Source organism: Mustela lutreola, chromosome 9 (assembly GCF_030435805.1).
Source record: "Mustela lutreola isolate mMusLut2 chromosome 9, mMusLut2.pri, whole genome shotgun sequence".
Classification (NCBI taxonomy): Eukaryota; Metazoa; Chordata; class Mammalia; order Carnivora; family Mustelidae; genus Mustela; species Mustela lutreola.
The window spans coordinates 57,123,611-57,144,304 of NC_081298.1; the positions used below are offsets into that span (position 1 = coordinate 57,123,611).

At 40.8% G+C, this 20,694-nt stretch overlaps 1 protein-coding gene across 6 annotated transcripts in view; it reads right to left on the reverse strand.

Moving 5' to 3' along the window:
* The window catches only part of LIMS1 (LIM zinc finger domain containing 1), a 140,458-nt gene that overhangs the window by 18,134 nt on the left and 101,630 nt on the right, over window positions 1–20,694 (reverse strand). For 4 of the 6 annotated variants that reach the window (XM_059134294.1, XM_059134296.1, XM_059134295.1 and 1 more), the window contains exon 2: window positions 5,541–5,700. In XM_059134294.1, coding sequence (XP_058990277.1) covers window positions 5,541–5,700 — 160 coding nt within the window. Of the gene's footprint in view, window positions 1–5,540; window positions 5,701–10,067; window positions 10,312–20,694 lie in introns of those variants that run through there. The other 2 variants (XM_059134291.1, XM_059134297.1) reach the window with 2 other exon arrangements.

Here is a 20,694-nt window from a genome sequence, read left to right on the forward strand (position 1 = left end):
ACTAACAGAGAATATAACCTAGAATTCTTTAATTATCTTGTGGGTTTCTTTAAGAACTTAAAAATCATGTTTGAAAGATTGCCTGGCTTCTCTGCCAACATACAATCTAACCTCACTTGAGAATTGGGCATCTGAACACAGATGGAGGTAATTCTACTGAATGTGGAACAATGACATTAAAGCCTTGAACTACTGGGTTCCCTTTTGACCATGTACCAATAAAGTGAATCCACCCTCTGTTTCCACTGCACAAATCTGAGAAAAATACTGAGGTCCTGAAACATCCTAATTATGGATACATGTTTCCTAATAAAGAATGAATAAACAACACTACTGGAAAATCTCATGGAAGTCGGACCAAGTGAGGCTCTTTGGTCACCTCCAATCTGTGACAGTTCCTACCCTGTCTTACATGACCTTGACATCTTTGAAGGGTACCAGTCAGCTGTTTTGAAGAGTGCTCCTCAATATGGGTTTGTCTCATGATTAGATTGAGGTCATAGATTTGGGGGAAGAATACCACAGAGGTAATAAGGTGCTCTATTTCTTGCATCATACTGGGAAGTACATGATCTCAACACAATTTCTTATCACTCAAGTTAACCTTGATCACTTGGTTAAGATAGTACCTGTCAGGTTTTGCTGCTGCAAAGTTACTACTTTACCCATTTCTATATCCTTGTTAGAAGTGAGTCATTAAGTCCAGCCCACATCAAAGTAGAGAATTGTGCTCTTTTTTTTCCTTTTAACCTATGCTCTTGGAGAGCATAGGTCATTTGAATCATTTAAAGTCATTTGAATCATTTAAACAAACTGGGGGGAGGGGAGCTTTTAACTCAATAAGTAGTACTCCAAGTACCAGAAGTGATTATATTAAAAACCACCTAGATACAAGTCACCCAAAATGAGAACATTGTGGTAAGGCCAGTATCCCTAAAATCATCTCTTAACTAAAACCCTTCCACTGTACTTCCCCTGTGGGGAGGGGGATTAAAAGTAACTTCATTTAGTGTTATATGTCCGCAAATTACTTCCAAATAATTTGGCAGAAGATGGGTGTGGTGGGCATATGTGTGAGATGCATAAGGGTACATGATATTCATTGTACTATTCTTTCAACTTTTCTGTAGGTTTTAAATCAAAAGTAAGTTTATTCAGTGACACCACATTGACCTGAACTAATATCTCAAGTCAGCAGTCCACATATGATACTGAAAATACATCATGGCTCTTAGTCATGGCACTTAGTCAGGGTCTACCCAAAACTGAAATCTCCTCTGTTTCTACTTAAGAATACATTTCTTGGGGTGCCTGGGTGGCTCAGTGGGTTAAAGCCTCTGCCTTCAGCTCAGGTCATGATCCCAGGGATGTGGGATCGAGCCCAACGGGGAGCCTGCTTCCCTTCCTTTCTCGCTGCTTGCCTCTCTGCCTACTTGTGATTTCTGTCAAATAAATAAATAAATAAAATCTTAAAAAAAAAAAAATTTCTTTCAACCACCACTCTCAAAATAAAGCTGGGACAATGTTCGTGAGATGAACAATAAGTAAATGAGTAAAGCGTACCAAGATTTTGAAGTATAGCCTGGAAATGTTTACATTAGAAAATGTATGCCCTGGTTTCTAGTGGGTATATTAGCATTTTATCTTGCCATCTATACTATCCAAGTACTGTATACACATCATTGTATCTATTAAGCACCTTGTAGTCATCAAATATTGTGTAACAAATGATAGATAGAGATACCGATTAATGAGGAAAGTCCTTACACCAAGGTATTTAAAGGTAGAGGGGAAGAAGATAAGCATATAAATAAACATGTGAAATGCTCTCCATACTAAAGGTATAAACAGGGCACCCAGGTGGCTCAGTGGGTTAAAGCCTCTCTCTGCCTTTGGCTCAGGTCATGATCTCAGGGTCCTGGGATCGAGTCACGCATTGGGCTCTCTGCTCAGCAGGAAGCCTGCTTCCTCCTCTCTTTCTGCCTGCCTCTTTGCCTACTTGTGATCTTTCTCTATCAAATAAATAAATAAAATCTTTAAAAAAATTAAAAAAAAGTAAAGGTATAAATAAAGTGCTGTGGTACTAGAGAAGGTAACTGAAATGAGATAGATGGGAGTGGCCTGAAAACATGAGTCACGTGGCCCTGTAATAAAAACACCCTGAGTAAAGCAGTCATTGATGACAGAAGCTATGGAGCCCAAGATTCATGGAGCCCAATCTTTTATTCTTCACGGGGTGATGTATTACAGTCTAATGGCAAACTGTTAAGTTCACTAGCTGAACCACATGATCTGGTATGACTGAAGTTCACCTTGAGTAAGGAGCCAAAGCAGGTAATAATCCTGGCTGCAGCTAACTCACTTTAAGAGGAGATGCAGATGAGCCAGAAATAGCTGAGCTCAATCAGCTTACCTCCAGACAAACATCCTCGAGCGGATAGGAAACAGCAGTGTAATGCTAAATTTGCCTCTGGGGCCAAAGGAAGGAGGAACATCCTGGCCATCTCATCCAAAATATCAGAAGTTCCACAGTAAAAATGAATCCCATTTGAAGTAAGTGCAGAGAACCCACCTATAAGTCTTCAGAACTAATTCTATGGAGAAAGAGTAGAGGCTGTGCAAATAAGGGAAGAATGATGTTTTAATCAAGACAAAAGCAGTAGCAAAGCTGTAGAGTGCAAAGGACACAGATGCTTTTTTTTTTTTTTTTTTTTAAAGATTTTATTTATTTGAGAGAGCGAGCGAGTGTGGGGAGGAGCAAAGGGAGGGACAAGCAGACTCCATGTTGGGTGTGGAGCTGGACACAAGCCTGATCTCATGATGCTGAGATCATGACATAGGCCGAAATCAAGAGTCAGTCATTTAACCAACTGAGCCACCCAGGCACCCCACATCTGCTATTACTACATACAGCAAGACTGAAGTAAATACATTGTGTCTCAATGGAAAGCAAGCCGAAGTAAATTTTTGGGCTTCCTTTTCAATAACTGAGAGTAGATTATTTCTTGGAAGCCTTGGACAGCTTCATCTCTAATATCATTCAACCAAAAGGAAAAGCCAGATTTTCCACATGCAGGTTTACAAATCCCGGCCTTGAGAAAGGGGTTTTAATTATCAGTGTAGCTAAAATAGCAATCTTCCTCAGGACCCAACAGACCTTAAGTTGGGTAACAGCCCATTAATAGACCAGTTCTGGGTATTTGTAACATTCTGGAATAATATCAGACAGACCCAAGGAGCATATTTATAGTCCAGAAGTAAAAGGGAGTATGAGGTGGACAGGGGGACAAGTGTGAGTCATGCCTTATTCTGTCCTACTGGATGCTCTCACAGAGCCTTCTCTCTGACTAAAGCACTGACTAAGGCCTGGCAGCTGACAGTTTACAGATGCAGAACAAGCCCCTCAGGAGGTGACTGTGCTTGACAACATAATTAATTCCAAAGTGCCAGGCACACAGACCATATAATATGGAACTAATGTTTGGAATAACTGACCCTGCCTTTCTCTTCTGGGTCCTTCTCTTGCTCCTTTGGACCCTCTCTTAAGGATTCTTCCATAACTACCCATTTCGATAAAAATGTCTTAGATTTGAAAAGAACATGCAAGGGAAAGAATACCATATTGGGCTTTAGGAGACCAAATGAGGTTCTAATCCCATTCATGTCACAGATCTGCTGTGTTATAGGGACATTTCAATCTCTTTGGGCCATGATGCAGGAAAAAGGCAGGGGTAAGAATGGGACGATAGAATCTGAAGGCTCATGTTTCTTCAGGAGGCAGACTCCTGACTCTTAAGTGACCTCCTTCCTTGCCCTCCTGGCATGCCTCCACTGTGCTGACCTGAGAACCTGAATGTTTCATCCAGACCACAGAAGCAGGTCCTCATCCTTTAACTCCAACTGAGCCCCCATTTTGCCCCCCCTCCCTTTCTCTCCTTGCTGCCCAGACCCCTAGCGATTTCCTTTTCTTCTTCAGGAATCTAGCTGCCACCCTCCTCACTACCACTGGCAGCTTCTCCCACAGCCTCCGGGAGGATCTGTAACCATGATGCCAAGCAGCACAGCTCCTACTCCACCCTGACTTCCCTCCTACTATGACTCTCCTATCGCTTGCTAGTCCTAGCCCAAAGCCATTACCTCTGACAGAAAAAGAGATTCCCACTGCCCAAGGAAAGAGTTAGGAAGAAATGAAAGAAAAGAGAATAGTTCCTGTACCTATTGCTAGGGTTTTTATTGTGAGGGATGCGGTTTCTAGGATATAGCAGGAGCTCAAAAATGTGTTCTGGTGAATAAAACTGTGATCCCTAATCAAATCTCTTAAAGCTATTCCCAGAGTTACATTACTATATACAGGGCAGCTCTGTATGTCATGTGCATATGATGGACTAAATAGCTTTTCTGCAGGCTGGCCTGGAAACCTCCCCTTACAGGAGGCATTGTTTCTATGGGAAACCGCAGTCTGAGTGGCAAACAATTGACTTACTAATGACCATTAGAAACTACCTTCCTTCCTTTTAAAATGGCTTTTAAAACCGGGAAATTAAAAAATGTGGTAGGCAAAAAGAAATCAAAGAGCACCCATCTCTGGCTATAACAATTTTATGTGCATACATTATCATAGAGAGACACACGTATGAGTAACACACATATAGATATGTAAGGAGTAAGTTGGTAAAAGTACACGATATAATTGGACACACACACACATCCCACTCTTACCTTCATTAACAGCATGGGTTCAGCCTCCACGGACTAGTCCCAAAAGCATACATACTCTGTGAGAAGGGGGTTTCAGTGATCATAAGAAATACAAAGGATATGTAGACATCACAGGGTAACACAAAAGAATCAAGAACAAGAATTTGGGGGACACCTGGCTGGCTCAGTTGGTGGAACATGTGACTCTTGATTTTGAGGCTATGAGTCTGAGCCCTACATTAGATATGGAGATTACTCAACAAAAATAAAATAAATTAAAAAAAAAAAGAGAGAGCAAGAATTTGAAAAAGAAGATACATATAAGAGCTTAATATGGACAGGATATCCCTCCAAAACATCTGAACAAGATCCCCCTTAGGCAATAAATACATGGAAGTTCCCACTCACTGCATGAAAGGTCAGTAACAGATGCCCTGTTTTAGAGAGGGTATTTCATGGTGCTCTGAGTCAGGGAAAGAGAGAGAGGCAAGAATCAGTAAGGCATGTGTAGGCGGCAAGCAACTGGGGACCTGAGTGGAAAAGCCAGAGAGCCTGTGGCTGACATTTATGAAAGGGCTCTGTCTGCTGAGCTGAAGTGCACAAGTCTGATAGGTCAAGTCACAAGGTACCAAGGGTTCTGAAACAGGGAGGTGAGATGAACAATACAAGTGGCAAGGTGGGGTGTGGGGGGCAGTGTCTGACAGGGCATTCTGCACAGAAGTCATCACTGACCTGATGGGTACCAAATACCAGGCATATCAATATAATCTTCATACTGAAATTCAAAACAAAGAAGGATGCCTCAAAATGGCATCCCTGTGCTTCTGTCCGGGCTGACTCACCTCATAGAAGAGTCCCTCCGGGAACTGCTGGAAGCACTGAGCACACACGAAGCACTGCTCGTGGTACAGCTCCCCGTTACTGTTCACGATCTTCTCGGCAGGTGCAAACCCCCCCTTGCAGCGCTCACAGGTGGCGTTGGCCAGGGCATTGGCCATGTTGCTGTAACACACAAAGGACAGGAAGTCTTTAAGTCTTAGACTCTCAAGTCCTTAGACTTGAGACCAAATGACACGAAGAACTGAGAAGAAAGTTCTGTCTGATCACAAAACCATCCTGTAGCCCTAAAGCCCAATTTCTTGTGTCTTAAGAACTCAAATTGCTCCCATCTCTTTGCCCCTCCATCTAGGTGCTGAAAGGGCCTCCTGCTTGGAATATGTTTTTCTTTAACATTTCTGACATTCCTCTTGCTAAATATAAGTGAGTGCCTACTACATGTGAGGAACAAGGGATAGAGACAGAAGTCAAGAGCTGCCCTCAAGGAGATTGAGGTTACAGCTTAATAAGTAGCCTAATTAAAATACCCACAGGTCACCATCTCAAAGCCAATTTCTCTTCCATCTGAGAACAGAATCTCTAACCTGCATGTCAGCTGAACACCATGTCCTGACACAGGTTATCCCTTTGGTTAGATCCTGCTGAAAGCAACTGCTGCAAGTAGCTCTTAAAACCACCAGAATGCCTTAGTCTTGTGATCTCATTGGTAAGAACAAGTATTGAGCACTAACATTATAAGCTGTATCTTAGTCACAGGGTTGTACACTGTGAAAATCACTTTATAGACATGACACGGGGAGGTTCAGGGAATTGGAGTAATAACCCCAATGTCACAAAGCTCAGTAGTTAAAGGAAGACATGGGACCAGAATCCAGAGTCTCTGTTCATAAAAATCACAACCAGATTATAGTATCCATTTCAAACACCTGAGAAGATCGATAAGGACACCATCACACTTTGCACATTGGGCATTTAAATGACCCCGATGAACCCAGTGACCTGGTCTCTTCCTTGCAGTCTTTCCACTTTTATCTTGAAACATAAAGGAGACAGTAAATGGACCGATATCCTAATTAACCACTGTGTAGTTTGGAAGAAGAAAAGCATGTACTCAGATAATTATTTAGCTCTAACAAGCCCTGGTTTCACATAAAGAACTGCTTTGTTCTAAAAGGCCTTGAAGTGGGGAAGGTCCTCTACCCATAGCAGTCATTGGCCAAGCTGTCCTTCACAAATTGGCAAGTTTATTTTCAGATGTGCACTCAGAGCACAAGCTCTACCTGTGTGTTTAGTTGCCTGGTGCGGCCTGTAACCACCCAGATACTGAGTCAATCCACCTCCTAAAGTTACTGCCAATATTCTCTAGAATCAACCACTCTGTGAGGCAGGTGAGGAGTCTTCATTTTACAGCCAGATTAACTGCCTTGTCCCCAGCCAGTTTCTAAGTTTCCCTGTTTCCTTAGCAAAAAGGGCTCACACATACCTCGTCTCAACTCCATCCCGCCCCAATGGAAGAATTTTGCCTTCTTGCCCTAAATGTTTCAAAGAACAGTATTCCTATTTTGTAGCCTTACCATAACTAACCTCATGTAGACGTACCACGTTCATACCACATACCATAACTCTACTAACCAGGCTTAAATACGGAATTAAAACATCACAAAAAAGGGGGGGGGTAGGAAGAGAAGCAGCCTCATTGCTTGGCAAAACTGGCCTAAGTCTTATTAAATTTTCTACTTTGTCATTTCAAAATTACTGTGGGTTATGGAGAAAAATGCATCACATTCCCTTCTTCATTTGGGTTTGCCATAAGCCAAATGAACTGTAGCAGTTTTAGCAAAGCTCTTGGAAAGGTTTGGAAAGGTCTTTCTCCTGACCAAAATCCACAGGTGTCTCTAGATAAAGTATAGTAAACCTGCCCCAGTAATTCCTAATATTGTTTTGAAGATAAAATAAGTATATAACTTTGGAAACCAGAAGATGCTACTCAAATATAAAGCATTATTATTAATTCTGAACCCTCTCAAAAGATTCAGCAGAACCTTATAATTTTAACAGAACTCCCAAAGAACAGGAAGAGAAGAATATTCTGGAATGTCTTGATCCATTATCTAGATCAGTGGGTTCTCCAAGTATAAAGGCCACCGTAACTCTTTTAGGGGTTCAAAAGATCTTTTCTTTCATCTTTGTAGAGGCATATTTTCATTATACACATTATCTAAAGCAACATATTACACTAGGATAAATGCAAAAGCAGAAATGAGAAACTGTCTTATTTAGACAGACATAAATGAGATTTGCAAAAATGTAATTCAATGCCACTTTACCCACCAAGCTTTTGTCATTTTGGAAATAGTTATTTTTCATAAAAAGCCATTAATATTAATACTTATTAACATGTAATAAGTTTATTGTTATTTAAATTAATACAATTTAATTTTGCTCTCAGTTTTTGTTTTCTAAAACAGTAAATACTGATAATCAAAAGCTCTTTGAGGACCTCAGTAATTTTTAAGAGTGTAAAGTGGTGCTAAAATCAGAGCATTTATCACCTGTTTCCTACTCATTATACTAAACACTGGTTATATTCAAATCTAAATATTCAAATAGTTAGAAAATAGGTAGACACATTATAAAAACAAACATGTAGTTTCCCACAAATAGGAAAAATAAACCAGCTTTAGAAATAATGCATTATGTATTTTTGAAGAAGTATTCCTTTTAATAACAAGCAGGATAAGAAAAGAAATTACATTAGGGAAAAGTTTCAGGAAAGAGCCCCTAATAATCTCACCAACCTACTGAGCTGTTTACATTTCCTTTTCCTCTTTTGTCTTTGACCCTCTGGGACTGTGAATTTTTTCAATGGACTATTTTTTAGAGTAGGTTCAGGTTCACAGTGAAACAGAGGAAGGCGCAGAGTTCCCCTTCACCCCTACATGCCAGTCTCCCCCTCTACCCCCGCTACCATCATCCTCCACCAGAGAGGTACTTGGTTATGATTTAAGAACCTACTGTGACCTGCATTTTTTTTTTCAGTTGTTTTTTTATATTTAACACTACCTATGATAGAAATTACATTTTAAAAGTCATATATGATAGTTATAACTGTCACCCAGCTAGTTAAAATTAGTTGGCTAATTTTTCAAAAAAGGATTTTTGCTAAGAAGTGGTGTTGATGACAAAGCACACATATGTTGGGAAATATGTATGTAAAAGCCTTTAGTACAGCATCTTCACATTTGGCTAGTTATAACTAATTTACCTGATCCTCTTCCACAAATCAACTGCACACAGAAAACTTGGTATCATTGAGCTTTTTGTTTTTCAAGTGCTTCATTGGTCAAAGTCTGTGAAACAAACTTTTTGGCATGAAATGAAAACATGTGTAAATCCAAAAAGCATCTTGAGAGTCCACAAAGCACTCTGGTTACAATATAATTTTAATTACCCAATTACACATAAACAGAACTTTTTATAAGTTGTGAAAACAAATGACATCTGTTATAATACCACACAGAGTGGATTAATGGAAATAGAGAATCAGGTCAGTTATATTCTCCTTAACTTTTTTTTTTTTTTAAGATTTTATTTATTTATTTGACAGAGAGAGAGCACAAGTAGACAGAGAGAGAGAGGAAAGCAGGCTCTCCACTCAGCAGAGAGCCTGATGCAGAACTCGATCCCAGGACCCTGAGATCATGACCTGAGCCGAAGGCAGCGGCTTAACCCACTGAGCCACCCAGGCGCCCCTCTCCTTAACTCTTAATTGACAAACTGAGCTCTAGAAAGCACTCCCCAAAGCAGTGACACAGTCTTTGCAGAAGCAACCTTCCCAGTAGACTGTCTGTAATAATTCCAAGCTTATAACTTTGCAGGAGGTCAACAATCTTACATGAGTTGGTCTAAACACTACTCTGCACTACTTTTTTTAGTTGTTTGCTAAAACCCATTTAATAACATGAATTAGACATTTTAGAGTTAGTGGCATATATATGTATATATAAATACATGTATATTTGCTAGTTACACAGCATTCTTATTTCTTATTTATTCATTCAGTCCCCTCAAGACAGTATTAAGGAACCCAGTCAGCCTACGTCAAACTGCTGACTGTTAAACCTAACAGAAATGTTTATCTTTATCAACAGTCTGTAATTCAGTTTTTACTGCTCCTTCAACTGACCCCTCATCTGTGGGAAGTTTAGAGCATACAACTTTTCTATTATAAATCCTCACAGCAAAAACTCTAAACCTCCCTTTTGGACTACGTAATGAAAATATACTATTATCAAGAACTTACTGAGCACAAAGACAATACTACTATTACTTTAAAGGTAGCATTTTCTTTCACTTCTGCATTTCATCTTATATATTCCTGCCTGCTGGAATATGCCCCCCCACCCCAATCACCCTGGAATGCCCCTCCTTAAAGTTGAGAAAATAAAACCATCAATGGGCAATGAACTCAAAGCCCAAGAAGCCTAGATCTGGAAAACAGGAGCGCTTCTTCCAGAAGAGGAGACACTTACAATTTCGCATAAAAGTCACAAAACTCCTTGTAGACCTTTACGTCACTGTGCCTGCGCTGCAGTTTGGACACAGCCCTCTCGTCTTCATTGCCATTAGCCTGGTGGACACTGTTAAGGGCTGCCTGAGGGATTTCTTCATTTTCTGGGATAATATGGGGGCGCGCTCTACCCGGGAATGCCATCCGCGGGTGCTTGATAGCTCTGAGCCCAGGGCAGAGAGTAGCAGGACAGGGGACGGAGAAACAATATCCAGGCCTCCCCCGCTTCCCTGCCAGGGTCACTCCCACTATTCCCACACACGTCAGCCCTGCGTTTGCCAGAGTGGCTCCTGGCCCTTCATGTTAAGAGCTCTAGCAGCAAAGCAGTCACGTCGTGTGCCAGTCCTGATTTATGGAGGCATTTCTGGGAGCTCTAGAAAACACTCCCCAAAGCAGTGACACAGTCTTTGCAGAAGCAACCTTCTCAGTCGACTGTCTGTAAACATTGCCACAGGAATAGGGGTCTGCTTGGCAGAGTCCAAGAGAAACAAACATCCACATGCCCTGGGGAATCTGTCACCAAGCGTCATCCACAAGAGCCCTGTGCTTCTTGTAAAGCACCCCCAGATATTCTTTTTCTAACAAGCTCCCTGCTGAGGCCAATGCAGCCGGCACACTCTGGGGGATATCCTAATGCCCAGGGCATGCTTGCCAGCTATGCCCATAGCTGCCTTCCCCCAAGGGTGTGGGAGTCCCTGAGATCTGGAGCTACTTTTGACTTTTATTGATCCTAGCAGCTGGCACATAGCAAGAGTTGGATGATGTGTTCAACGATGGATACAAGAGGAAATAGGAAAGAGTTGGAGTCTAGTTATAAACCCCTAGCTAATGGTGGTCTTTATTATGGCTAAGGATGCCACTGGCATTCCTGCTGTGGTCAGTCCACACTGTTGTCATCTTGTAGCAGTGCCACAGATGAAGACGGTAATGATGATGAAGGCCACAGGCAATACAGGGGCTGAGAATCTTTCTCCAAAAACAAGTCAGAGGGATATAAGGTGTAGCACAGGGAACACAGGCAATGGTATTATAATAGCATGGTATGGTGACAGATGGTAGCCATGTTTGTAGTGAGCATATAGCATAGATCATAGAGTTGTCAAATCACTACGTTGTGTACCTGAAACTAATATAACAGTGTCAACTACACTTTAATCAAACACACACACACACACACACACACACACACACACACACGAAACAAACCCGAAACACTTAAAAAGCAAACACTGTAGAACTTTGTGGATAAAATATAAGAGAGTAGTTTGAAGATTTATTCATTTTAAAGAGAGCGAGCGAGAGATTGGGCATGGATGTGCACATGGGGGTAGGGGCTGACGGGCAACCCACAGATTGCAACCTGTAATCATTTTTGATCTATGGAATTGTAATTTAGAGAATGTTACTGCTATGGACCGAATGTCTATGTCCCTCCAAAATTCCCATGTCTGAAAGCCTAATCCCAAAAGTGATGGTATTAGGACGTGGGACTTTGGGGAAGTAATTAAGGTTGGATTAGATCATGAGAGTGGGATTATAATCCCCTCACTATGGGATTAACATCCTTATAAGAAGAGGAAGACACACAGATCATTCTGTCAGTCAGTCATGTGAGGATATAGCCAAAGGGAGCTGTCTGCAAGTCAAAATGTGGATCCTTACCAGACACTGGATCTGCTGTACCTTGATCCTGAACTGCCTAGCCTCCAGAGCCTTTAGAAATAACTATTTGTTGGGGTGCCTGGGTGGCTCAGTGGGTTAAGCTGCTGCCTTTGGCTTGGGTCATGATCTCAGGGTCCTGAGATCAAGTCCCGCATCTGGCTCTCTGCTCAGCAGGGAGCCTGCTTCCTCCTCTCTCTCTCTCTCTGCCTGCCTCTCTGCCTACTTGTGATCTCTCTCTGTCAAATAAATAAATAAAATCTTTAAAAATAAAAAAAAAATAAAGAAATAACTATTTGTTTAAGCCATAGAGTCTATGGTATTTTTGTCACAGCAGTCCAAACTGACTAAGCCAGCTACATGGAATCTTATAGCATGTGATCTTTTTTAATTTATTTTTTATTACTTGGACAGAGAGCGAGTGAGGCAGAGAGCACAAGCGGAGGGAAAGGGACAAGCTTGCTCTGCACTGAGCAGGGCCCTGGGATCATGACCTGAGCTGAAGGCAGACGCTTATCCATCTGAGCCACCCAGGCACCCCATATGTGATCTTCTAAAGACTGGCTTTTGGTATGCAGCATAATGCCCTCAAAATCCATGCAAATTGTTAATATATATCAACAGTGTATTCCTTTTTTATTGCTGAATAATATTCCATGGTACGGACATACCATGGTTTGTTTGACCATTTACCCACTGAAAGTCATTTAAGTAGTTTCTAGTTTGGGGCCCTTGTGAATAAAGCTGTGTATCAGTTCCTATGTAAATGTAAGTTTTCTTATCTCTGAGATAAATGTCCAAGAGTGAAATATCTAAGTTATATGATAAATATACGTGTAGTTTATTTAAGAAACTGCCAAACGATATTCTTAGAGTGGTTATAGCATTTTACATTGCCACCAGCAATGTATGAGAGATAGTTTCTTCACATCTTCACCAGCATTTGGTGCTACCATTATCTTTAATTTTAGCTGTTCCAATAGGTGTGTAGTCACATCTTTTGTATATACATATTGTATGTATATGTATTAAGTTTATGTTTATGTATATGTATTAAGCTTATGTATATGCAGATAAATACAAAAAATAAGTCAGAAACTTCAGTCTACCAGATAACTGTATTGACTAAAAGAGAAAAGGTAAAACATGTATTTGGGAAAGAATTCAAACACTACAGAAAGATATATAAAATGAAAAATAAAGTCTCTTAATAATTTATCTGCACCTTCAACTAAGCCATTTCCATGGTATTCTTCTGCTGGATCAGATTAGTGCTGGAAATTTAGTAAAAATTCCCTTATCTCTTCAAATACGCTATTAAAAAAAATGCTGTGTTAAGGTGAAGCAGGGAGGAGACCTTCCATTTTTTCTGGTTTCCTCTACTTCCAGTTGGGACTATTTTAATGTGTGCTTGGCACACAGTAAGGCCAAATAGAATTCTTCAGTAGAAATCACATCAGTAGGAGTTAGTTTTATGATCACAGTTACCATATATGATGCTAATATATATATATATTTTTTTTAATTAAAAGATTTTATTTATTTATTTGACAGAGAGAAATTACAAGTAGATGGAGAGGCAGGCAGAGAGAGAGAGAGGGAAGCAGGCTCCCTGCTGAGCAGAGAGCCCGATGCGGGACTCGATCCCAGGACCCTGAGATCACGACCTGAGCCAAAGGCAGAGGCTTAACCCACTGGGCCACCCAGGCGCCCCATGATGCTAATATTTTTAAACTATTTAATCAATCAGCATGACTATACGGATGTTGAGACAGATTCATGGCTCTCTTTGCTTAGAGTTTTGCCAGATCTCATTCTTTTTTTCTTTCTCTTTTATAACCAAGGAACGCCATAATTGGCAGCTGAGGAGGAGAAGGGAGGCTAAGGTTCTAAAGAAAGAAAAGATGGGTGGGATAGAGCCCAAACTTCTATCTCACATCTCCTTCCTATGAGGTCCCCCCTTCCTCCCAGGAGCAATAGACCCTGGCCAGTTGACTCTTGCAGAGAAATTTCCTGAACCTTACATGCTCTGAACCCTATGCTGAATCAACAAAGGAACTCACACAGTGAGAGTTAGGGCCAACTAGGAAGGCTTAGCCCTTGCAATTGTGAATGAACACTGGTACTTAGGAGCTAGTAGCAATGGACTGCCTTTCCTTGAACAGCTTTTCCACTAAGGTCTGTAGCTTCTTCTTCTTCTTCTTCTTTTTTTTTTTTTTTTTTTTTTAAGATTTTATTTATTTGACACAGAGTGATTACAAGTAGAGAGAGAGAGAGAGAGGAAGGAGCAGGCTCCCTGCCTAGTAAAGAGCCCGATGCGGGACTCAATCTCAGGACCCCGAGGCCCTTCTTTTCACTACATCTGTATCTTCGGGGTAAATACCCAGTAGTGCAATTGCAATTCTTTTTTTTTTTTTTTTAAAGATTTTATTTATTTATTTGACAGATCGCAAGTAGGCAGAGAGGCAGGCAGAGAGAGAGAGAAGCAGACCCCCTGCCAAGCAGAGAGCCTGATGCGGAACTCGATCCCAGGACCCTGGGATCATGACCTGAGCCAAAGGCAGAGGCTTAACCCACTGAGCCACCCAGGCACCCCATATTTTTACATTCTTAAGGAATCTCCACACTGTTTTCCAAAGTGGCTGCAACAACTTGCACTTCCATCAACAGTGTAAGAGGGTTCCCCTTTCTCCATATCCCCTCCAACACATGTTGTTTACTGTCTTGTTAATTTTGGCCATTCTAACAGGTGTAAGGTGCTATCTCAATGTGGCTTTGATTTGAATCTCCCTGATGGGAGCCTACTTTTAAAAAAAGGAAAAAAGTTAACTACTCACATTATTCCTCTGTTTGCTTATTTGCATTATTTTACATCATTTCTGAACATATGGAACTTTTATTATGAGCTCACAATGCAACAGGCCTAAGGGGTACCTGAGAAGTGCTTGCGGAATGACTAAACAATACAAGTCACAGCCTGTTCTATGAGTATACTAGGGTCTTAGGGAAATAATATATGGATATATATGTTTTCTTCCATCATTCAAGCAAATAAGGATGAAGATTTCTACTTCAGTGCCAGGTACTGAGTGAAAAGGGCTGTCTGTGTGTGTCCTAGTACCTGAGTAAGAGCAGTAACCATGTGGCCATTGCAAGGTTAGGTGGCACTATTTACCCAAAAGGACTGCGTAAGGGAATTGGTTGGTCAATCACTTCTTACCCAGGTTACCAAGAAGAGAGCTAAAATAAATGTGTGGTTATTTTTCCAAGAGACCATGGGGGGGGGGGGTCATTTCAGTCCAAATCAACACCACTGCTTAAGTTTAATATCCAAGCATTTTGCTACTTTCAAACCATTTTTGACACTTAATAATGTTGCTCTAAGAAATATAAACAATCCTTTTAGACTGTGACTGCAGCCATGAGAAAAATATTTATCTGAGCACCTCTGATGGAAATTACTACCACCACTATAGTGGCATCAAAATAGTCCTCGAAGTAGGGTAGGAAGCTGTTTTTAAAAAATATTCCAAAAGCCAGTTTTGTCTGAATAGTGAGCCTGTTAGGTGGCTTTTGCTGAAGAACTAGGGTTTCCCAAGGCCCATGCATGGTTCCTTAAGGATTCTTCCCAAGAGGTTCTATAATCTAATCAGCCCTACTTATCATGGTTGATTAAAGTCTTTGAGAGGCTCCATAGGACAGGTCTGAATCCCAATCCACAGAAGACAGACTTATATTTCATAAACTCAACATTTTTTGAGTTTCAACATTTATATTTCATCTACTGTGGGCCAAACTCTACCACTCATTGAGCGACCTGCTGTGCTGTTTCTTTGTCCATTTGGGCTGCTACAACACAATACCACAGACCATATGGCTTACAAACAGCAGAAATTTATTTCTTACAGTTACAGAGGCTCAAAGTCCAAGATTGAGGTGCCAACATGCTTGGGTTCTGGTAAGTGCCCCTCTCCCCTCTTCCTGGCTCATTCCCTCTCATTGTGTCCTCATGTGGTAGCCAGTGCTAGGAAGCTCTGAGTGACCTCTTTTCCAAGGGCACTAATCTCATTCATGAAAGCTCCACCCTCATGACCAAAGAACCTCCCAAAGGTCCCACCTCCCAATACCATCACCTTTGGGGGCTAAGATTTTGGTATATGAATTCTGGGAGGACACAAACATTCAGACAACAGCAGGCAGGACCTGGGATACTGGTGGACTGCATCTAATAGTCTGTTAGATCTAAACCATACACAGCAGATCTGATGTTAAGATGACCATTCCAGTTTCCTGTAAAGAATGCTGAAGACCTTTAGATTCCACCCATCCAGCTAACTCCATTTCAGGCAAAAGAAATCCCACCCAACATACTACCTAGCCAAAGATAAATAACTTACTTAGAGATATCACACAAAAATATTGTAGCTATTTCCAGGAGCTCAAATACTTAAAAAGCCCAGATATAATCATATGCATGGTTACCAAAATTAATACTCAACTTTTTAATTACTGGTATTTTAAATTCTCTCAAATAACAACTTAATTAGTGGTTTTTAAAATCCAAGCTGAACATACTGACCAACTGCTTCTAAAACACAGGACTCTAATACAGAAAAAAAGATAGTACTATTACATATTTTATACCATTCCACAGACAGCTGTACTTATGTGGATGGCTAGGCCAAGCACTTGTCAATAACAACTACTAGAATGTAGTTTCTCCAACTTCAATCAAAGGCTTCCATGAACACTGGGATATTCAAACTGTTGAGACAGCCTGGGTAAATTAACATATGGAAAAATGAATTATTTTCACTACGAGTCCCTATTCTACTCAAATGGAAAATTTAATCTGATTTTCCCCCTACTATACCAAAAACACAAGAATCATGACATGCAAGTAAAGATAATGGAGCTGGAAAGTTCTTTCTCATTTCCCAGTGACCAGGACAAATGCACTGTTTTCTTTCAACAGACAGTGAAGAAAGAGCCAAAGGGCAGCTGGTCAGAGAGGATAGAGTTGCAATTAACATGCCATTTTGCCTTGTCTGTTAAAACTGTTTCCTAATTCTGGATTGCACAAGCAAAAAAAAAAAAAAAAAAAGTATTTATTACAACAGAGGCAAGAGAGTGAGAAAGAAATAAGATGCACATCTTAAACCAACTTCAAAGAAAGACACATTTGTTACCTGCCTGCATGGGTGCTGCTTGTGGATCATGATCAAAGCAGGGAAGAACCACTTTATCTAACTTTGTTACTGTACCTTGGAAATAACTGAGGAGAATAAGTAGAAAACATTATTGCCTAATAAGGAGGAAAGAACAGACTTAAAGGACCTCCCTATATACTAATTACTGCCTTCCCAGGGCCTCCCACTCATCCCAAACACTCAGATCAGCACAGCAGTGCCCCAGAGGCTGGGACTCCAGAAGGTTATTTTTATCTGATTCTAGCACCTTCTTAAATGAAACTCACCTAAAAGTTAGAGAATCTTTGGTGTTGAAGATTTATAGCATCCCAAATTTTGTGCTGTTTTAGAAAGTATGTTCATATCTTTCATAAGGAAAATGAGTGAAACACAACTCAATCTCAAGTTGATAATTTTCAAGAAGTAAACTTCAGGCATGTTTTCCATACTAAAATCAACAATAAATATATAATGTTTCTAGTGAAAGCCAGTGACATAAAAATTCCTCATCTGGTGTCTGGAACTGTCCTGGTTTTATTCTTGATGCCCAAAGTAAGAAAGTCCCTACTCAGGTGCCATTAGGTGAGAGCTGCCACATGCTCCCCTCAGTGCCCTGAGGGTTCTGTGACACAAGACAGGTCCTGAGGTAATCTGTAGCTCAGGAATACTCTGCCCACAACAGGCACAAATTATTGCAAATTTTAGTTCAGTTTTTCAATCTTAAAATTAACAAGCATTGACAATCTACTTAGCTGCCTACTTCTTGGGAAGTACCTCTTTCTGGACAATCTCTGGAAGTTTCCCAACATTACCCAACCAACAAATGCCCATCCACTTTAGCACATAGAAGATACAGAGCCTAGGGAAGACTGAAACAAGGAACAGGACTGAAATAAAGCTCCTTACAGCGCTTTCCCCCTCATCCGTGACACTCTGACACTGACAGGTCTACTTTATTAAGAGACATTCTGAGCCATGCGCAGAGAGAAACCAGCAGAGTTCAATACTTGTGGTATCCTTCCCTGGCACAGCACAAGAGCACTGACTTGCTGCCTACAACTAGCCACCCTATCTCTGCAATAATGATGACTTTCTCATCCCACAAGGCAACCCATTACAGAAATAAAGATATACAAAATCAAGATTGGGAAAGTAGCAGAATGTGTGGCAACAAGGCAAAAATCAGTAATAACAGAAAACTAACAATTGACATAACAATAGAGCAGCCTTAGTTTTTGGAAGCCCCACGTCTAGAGGAGCATGATTACTCTGGGACAGGATCACTGGGTTGCACTGTGTTGTTTGGCAAGTTGAATTTCTTCACCTCCATCAGCCCCAAAGCAACACAGCTTGTTAAGGAGCATTTATAAAAGGCAGAGAAGATTCACTCATATTCTTGTCATCTAGAGATAAGCACTTCAACATGTTGATCTCTGTTTCTTATAAAATACATAACACACACATGACTGTAAATAAAGGCAAGACTGTTGCACGGTGATTGTTCAGAATTATCTTTATTCCTAGTACTGATCATGAAAGGACATAAAGTTCTTTAGATGAATACCACTGACCCCTTTTTCCCTGAACTCTCTATCTGAAACTTGTCCCATCCTCAAATTTCTATTCAAGGTCTTTTCTAAAAAGCCGCCTATGAGCATTCTAGCCTGTACTAATCTGTTTAGCATCTACAGAGCTCACTGAGTATCCTGTTCAGTGAGTGGGTGAGATTTTAGTTGATTCCACATTGTGTTCTGCATTGCAGAGGTACTCCTCTCAAGAATACCATGAGCCCTTTGGTATGAAAACTTCTAGAGTCTTTACATCAAACACTCTTAGTAGGCAATTAATCATACTGGCCCTTTTGTGAAAAGGTGCTGCACAACAGAGCTGGGGAGGTGCTGGTAAGCTGCCACCGTACCCAGAAATTCAAGACAACTCAGAGTAGCTTTAGTATGTACTTAAGCATGACATTCTCTTGTCAATAAAGATAACTCTCTTAACATCACAGCAGTCTGAAATCTATATGCTTTCTCACTAGATCCCCATGGTTGCTCAAATAAGTAGAGTGTTTGGTCAACTAAAAAAACATTCTTAGAATTCATAACCTGGGCATTTTTTCTCTGATTTTTCAAACATCCTCACTGGAAAATATCTCTGTAGCAGATATTCCATTATCCAAATCATTTCTTCCTTTTATTTATACTGTGACCCGCTAATATATATTCTCACCCCTAAACATCTTTTTAAAAAGATACCTTGTGTCCTAACCAAAACAGATGAATTTGAGAAAGCCCTGTATTTCAAATATAGAACAGTATTTTTAGCTAAGAATGTTGACTTACGAGAATGCCCGGCTTACCAGGGAAACTCTTCAGTGAATCCACAGGCTCCTTATATGGCAGGGGTAGCCATCAGCACCAAACTTTCTGGCTCTAAATGACATTCTTATTTTAGTTCTGACTCAGCCAAGGATATCTCCCTGACCACTGACCTTCAGCTAAGTTGGGAGAGGAAGTCAATGGGAGTTTTTATTTTGTGAATAAGCTTAACATGAGGTCTACTTTCCTCAATGGTAAGGTAAAACAAAACCGTAAGTTTCAGTACAGAGAGACAGAAAAAAACTTGTACTCAAGTCAAGTGAATACAACCCCTTCAAATTTCCATCTAAGTATCTTTCATCTTCAGTTGTTTTATTCTTAACATAGAACATATTTTTCATGTATTTTATTGCATTAAACATTTGAAAATATTGGATAGGATTAAGTAAAAGAACTGAAAAAAATTTTTTTGCAAACTTTATAAAGGCTTCTTCTCTTTCACTAACTTCAAATTTTGTGAAGTGCGTATAGAAAGACAAGAAACTGTTTTAACTACCATGAGTGAGAGTTACCATTAATGTGAACAAAAGATGTGGAAATTATTTAAGGTCATAGGAGGCCTGAGCACCTAGTGATGTCATTATAAGGCTATCTAGCACAAAGCTAGAGCTTCAGTTTCTCCCAGGTGTCTTTTGCATATTCCTCCCTTTCTTCTAGATCCTGTCTTCAGCTCTTTTCTCTCCCTATATAGCTCACTATTCTCTGTGACAGAATGAAGTCTGGGTTTTTGAAAGTAGTTTGTTTACAGGGTTAGGTATGAAGCTCTTTTTTCAGATCCTTTAGCTCTTTTCAAAGAGACATATTCTATGAATCCAGAAATAATATATAAGAGTATGATTATTATGACTACAAACAGACACTTCATTTCCTGATGGAAGATTACTGGCCTATCTTTGGTGTGCTGATGATGGAAGTGGTCATTTTCCTCTACCAGCTGGCCCAGGGGCCTTTCAGCAGAGGGCGCTGGAGAGACCGACCAGAGGAAAGGGTTTTGCATGCTAGTCCTTGCAGGCTCTCCTGGCAAGCTCCTGTGGGCAGAGCTTTCTTTGGTTTAGCCTCCAGCAGCACACACAGCTTCTTCAGCGTCCAGCTCGGGTGGGCATGGCAGCCAAAAGCAGCCAGTTGGCAAGCAGCTTGCCTGGTGGTTCTGCAGCAGGAGGCCTCTGGCTCCTGCAGTGAGTGGCAGCCCACAGCACACTGACCAGGCTGCCTGCCTCTCCAACCACCACACTGCCCACCTTCCCCACTCCCAGCAGTTCTGAAATGAAGCCCCTTGTTGCCACCTGTAGGGAGGTTTTCCTACAAGTTCAGACTTCTAGCATGTTTCACTGGTGCAGGACCATAGCAACTCCTCTGCTATCCC